Here is a 4,920-nt window from a genome sequence, read left to right as displayed (position 1 = left end):
TTTTTTTTTAAAATAAATATTTAAGTTTTAAATAAGAAAACCAAATAAATTTTTTTGACTTATAAAAATCAATTTACTAAATATTAATGAATAACAATTATTGGCATAAATTGAGATAAATATACCTTAAGCCATCAAAAAAATATAAAATAATTTCGAGATTGAGGAAGAATGCTGACGAGTTAAACGGGGTAGAATTTTAAAGTAAAGGTTGGTCATAACCAGCAAGAATTAAAGGGAACAATATATATAAATTTATCTCTAACAAAACTGGTGTCATTTTTTATTTTAAAAAAATTTAATAAATTAGTATTTATTTGAAATTATTTTGAATAAAATTGATAAATATATATTTTTCTTAGTTAAATGTTTCTTTAAATTCAAAAAACAATTCATAAATTGATACAGTATAAAAAATGCAAAAAATTTATTTTTATTAAGTATTTATTTAGCATTAACCATTTCTATTATAAACATTATGAAACAGTTCCATTTAAATATTAGTTAAACAAATCAATAACTATTCATTGCTTATGTTTTAAATATATTAAAGCAAAATGATATCAGTGTATGAAGTAATGTTACGGGAAGACCGCATAGAGAGATGGAAATCGGAGGGGTATAATTTTGAAGTAAGAAATCATAAAAATAATGTTAGAGATCAATGCTACACAAATCAATACCAAAATAATTATAACATTAGGCAGGATGGTCACAGGATAAAAGAAAGTGATTATGATCGAGATTTTAATTACTTTAATTACATTAAACCACAAATAAATTATGAGAATCGGTACATGCACCAAGATGCGAAAAACCAACGTAACGTGTATGAACTAGATGCATCGAATACATATGGACAACCAAGTAACCCACAGCGGCGAAGAGGGAACCAACGAAAAAGGCAACGATTTGATAGAAGGCATCATGGTCATAATGAATTTAATAACCAAAATAGGAACACGAATTTTGACGAACATTGTCAAAATATTGACATGACATCGGAAGGTTATGGAAGAGAAAATTTTTACAACAGGGATCAGAATTTGCAAGAATATAACATTGAATCCAGAAATTTACAGCACAGATTTATCGAAGAAGAAGAAAGTTTTTTTCTCAGAGACGAATGTAGAAGATACAACAACATACAGGATGATTACGGAAGAGAGGAACATAGAGAGTATAGATGCACTAACTATGATAAATCGTATATGAACTGTGAGAAACCACATTTTGTAAATGACAATTTTGAAACAAATGATTTCATAGAAACCAGATCTAAAAGTAAAAAAACATATGATCATGATTTCATAATACCACCAATTATATTTAAGGATTCGACCAGAAACCAAAACCTTTTAAAGGATAAGAAACAATTGGATCATAATGAATCACACTCCGTAACTGAACCACATCTTCAAACAGAAGACGAAAAATCAAGTGACGAGAAAGTAAATCATAATCCAGAGGAACCTTCAGAAAAAGAACAAACGGCGTTGTATATGAATCTCATTATAGATACTACCGAAGAGAATATCAGTATCAATAAAAAACTTCCAGACAATAAAGTAGTAGATAGAATCAGGGATTGTATTATAAAAGTGGATTTGATGAAAGTGAAAAACCAAAATTATTTTCTGGACAACAAAATGTTTGAAGGCGGTAAAAAAAATAAAGAGGAGACTTCAGAAAATACTGATTCGAAAAGAAGCAAATCTGCAAAGGAGTTAGAGAAAAGAAACCAATTAAAAAATTATACCTATCCTCATAAGGAAACTTCTTACTAAAAAATTATATTTTGAAATCTAAAGTTATCCATGAACTAAATGAAATAAAATCATATCAAAAAAGAAATAAACAAATAATTGAGAAGAGTGAAGAACTTTTAAATAATGAACAGACTAATCCTAAGAATATCACAGTCATAGATAGTTCATATTCAATAATAGAAAAAACGAAATAAAAATGAAGAAGTATACAAATTCGAAAAGAAAACAGGTACTATAAACATGGAGAAGAAAAAGAAGACAATGACATTAAACACTCTTACTCAGCAAAATTTTTGCACAACAGGATTATTGCCATGCATACAGAAGAACATTTTTGTCAACCTGAAATTCAAAAGTTGATGTCAGAGGATGAAAATGGATTATTTTAGTGAAAGCAATTATTGAGGAAAAATAAATTCATTTGGTCCAATACAAAAGGATGAATCTTAGTCGAAATTTAAAGGACAAGTTAAATGTGCATATTATTTTCAAGAAAATAAAATGTTATGAAGCAAAACACCAAAAATACTAGAAACAAAACTTAGCTCCAACAGGTTGGGTTTCGGTTAAGCATAAGAAAGCTTCAATTTTTTTATTTTGCTATAAATATCATAAACGAACTATATAATAATCGTTTAATTAAAAATAAAGGGTACATATAAAAAACATAATAGTAAACATAGAACATAGAAAAAAGTGTATCATAGCTTATTTTACTTATTGCTTCATTAAATGGGATATAGAATAGAGCTGTGCAAAATTCGAACCGAACCGAGTTTTGTTCGGTTTGGGGCGCCGAAATGTCGAATGTCGAATATTCGACATCCGAACTGGGCTAGTTCGAATGTCGAATATTCGACATCCGAACTGGGCTAGTTCGAATGTCGAATATTCGACATTCGAACTGAGCGACTGAAATGTCGAATTTTAGAATTCGACATTTTAGCGTACTAAAACCGAACACAACTCGGTTCGGTTCGAATTTTGTAGTAACTCGAATGTCGAATATTCGACATCCGAACTGGGCTAGTTCGAATGTCGGTTTTTCGACATTCGAACTAGGCTAGTTCGAATGTCAAATTTTCGACATTCGAACTAGGTGAAAAAATTCGAACAGTTCGGTTCGAATTATTTTGCACAGCTCTAATATAGAGTTTAAATGGGTTTTTCTCAATGTTACAAGGGATGCACTTAGAGTTATTAAGTGACGCACATAGTAACGGAAAATAAATACATAGGTATAACTACAAAATATGCATGCTTTATAAATGTTTACTATATCAGAAATAGGGTTTTTTGGTAAAATTTTATAGATTTTAAATGTTGTAAGTGTTATATAATAGGTAAATTTTATTGAATATCGTTTGTCAGAAAAAAAGATCACAGCATAAAAAATTAACAATATAAATAAAATTACTTGTAAATATTCGGTTTGCTTCTATAGATAAACATGAACCTTACTTCATAAAAACATTAATGTTAAAAAAGAAAGGGTAAAACTAGATTCCAATTTTTAGCAGTATTGACAAATAAACTCAAATTACAACTTATTTAAAACATTTGTCCTTATAAAATAATATTCATTAAGGATTTTTCTCTATTCACATCAGATTATATTAAATTCTTGCCTAAAAATGTTTAATAAAAATATTAACATTAAAAGTCTTACATTTCACTTTATCTTTTACAAGGAAATATCGAATACATATTTATTGAATAACCACCGAAATATGAAGCTGAATCACTAATAAAACAAATGACATTTACGCTCTAATCAAATTATGCTTCTGACTATTTCATAAAATGCAAATATCTGCAAATAATACTTTAAGAGCATTCTTTAATACAACACAGCACTAAAACAAATAAGCCTCAAAGTTATCGAAAATTACTTTCGATACAGTTAACAGGCTTCGCACTCAATTATGAGTTTAAAAAAAGTAGGAAAAAGTAGCCTCGACGACAAAAAAAAGTAGGAAATAGTAGCCTAGATGACCAAAAAAAAGCTGGAAATAGTAGCCTCGGTGACAAAAAAAAAGTCGTATACATACATATATTGACCGTGAAAAACCGGGAATATGCCAGAAATTTTATTCCAAACCAGGAATTTTCTCACCAAATTAGAAAAAATTTTATTATTTTAATTTGTGTTCAAAAAATCGCTTTTTATTTCAATTTTTGTAGATATTTATACTGTTCTCTAAATTTAAAATAAAATTTAAATAGTTAAAAACAATTAATTTGATAGTAAAAAATCAGTCACTGATTTAAATATAGTTTGTAAATAAATAATTAAAAAAAATTATCGAATTATAAGAAAATTCGTGAAATACAACTGAAAATAGTAACATTTATTAAAGAATTTCATTAAAAACTTTTAACAAATCGAATTTTCAAAGTAGGGGAGACTGGGGTAAACCCGCTCACTTTTTTTCAGATCGGCTAAAATCTAGGAAATTATTCTCTAAATCCAAGTTAATTTATATCATTTGAAAGCTTATGATTTCTACTAAAAAAATAAAAAAGAGTTTTTGATTTATCTTTTTTAGTTTTACTTAGAGAAACTTTTTAATAAACATATACCAAATTTCAAAATCACAATTTTCCAGGGTAAACCCGCTCACTTTATCTTTTCAAGACGGAATCGTTTTATTTTTTAAATATTAAAGTTCGTCTTATTTTCGTCTTAAGTATGATTTATTATTGATAATTTATAAGTTATATAAACAATTCTATAAACAACAAATTGGTTTAATAAATAATGAACATAGATTTCATGAATTACAACTATGGATGTATTCCTCACATTTCAGAATAAATTTAATTAAATCTTTTTAAAATAAGACAAAACTATATATGTACTTCGAAGAAGGACATCCAATGTCAACAAAAAAAATTTGCCAGATAAATTAATACTCAAAATTAATGATCGAAAAACTTAAAAATCCAAAATACGTTTTTTTTCTGACACCTCTAAAAACATTTGATCGTCTCTGATTCTATGTTGAATTCATGAAACTAAACGAAAGTTCGTTAATATAAGTTGAATGTTAAGTACTATTCACAGTTCCAATATTTCCATCTTAAGTTGAGTTCATAGCGTCAAATCGCTAGTAAGCGGGTTTACCCTGTGCGCGGGTTTACCCCAGTC

At 27.7% G+C, this 4,920-nt stretch overlaps 1 protein-coding gene across 1 annotated transcript; it reads left to right on the top strand.

The window, feature by feature from the left end:
- Positions 1–557: 557 nt before the first annotated feature.
- On the top strand, positions 558–1,787 carry LOC122502377 (TBC1 domain family member 5 homolog A-like). The gene has a single exon (XM_043612397.1). The coding sequence runs from the start codon at positions 558–560 to the stop codon at positions 1,785–1,787; it is 1,230 nt and encodes a 409-aa protein (XP_043468332.1).
- The last annotated feature ends 3,133 nt before the right edge of the window (positions 1,788–4,920 follow it).

This window comes from Leptopilina heterotoma, unplaced genomic scaffold, assembly GCF_015476425.1.
Source record: "Leptopilina heterotoma isolate Lh14 unplaced genomic scaffold, ASM1547642v1 Lhet_228, whole genome shotgun sequence".
NCBI classification, from domain to species: Eukaryota; Metazoa; Arthropoda; class Insecta; order Hymenoptera; family Figitidae; genus Leptopilina; species Leptopilina heterotoma.
Note: the sequence above shows the minus strand (reverse complement) of the source record. Positions and strands in the feature narration are given on the sequence as shown.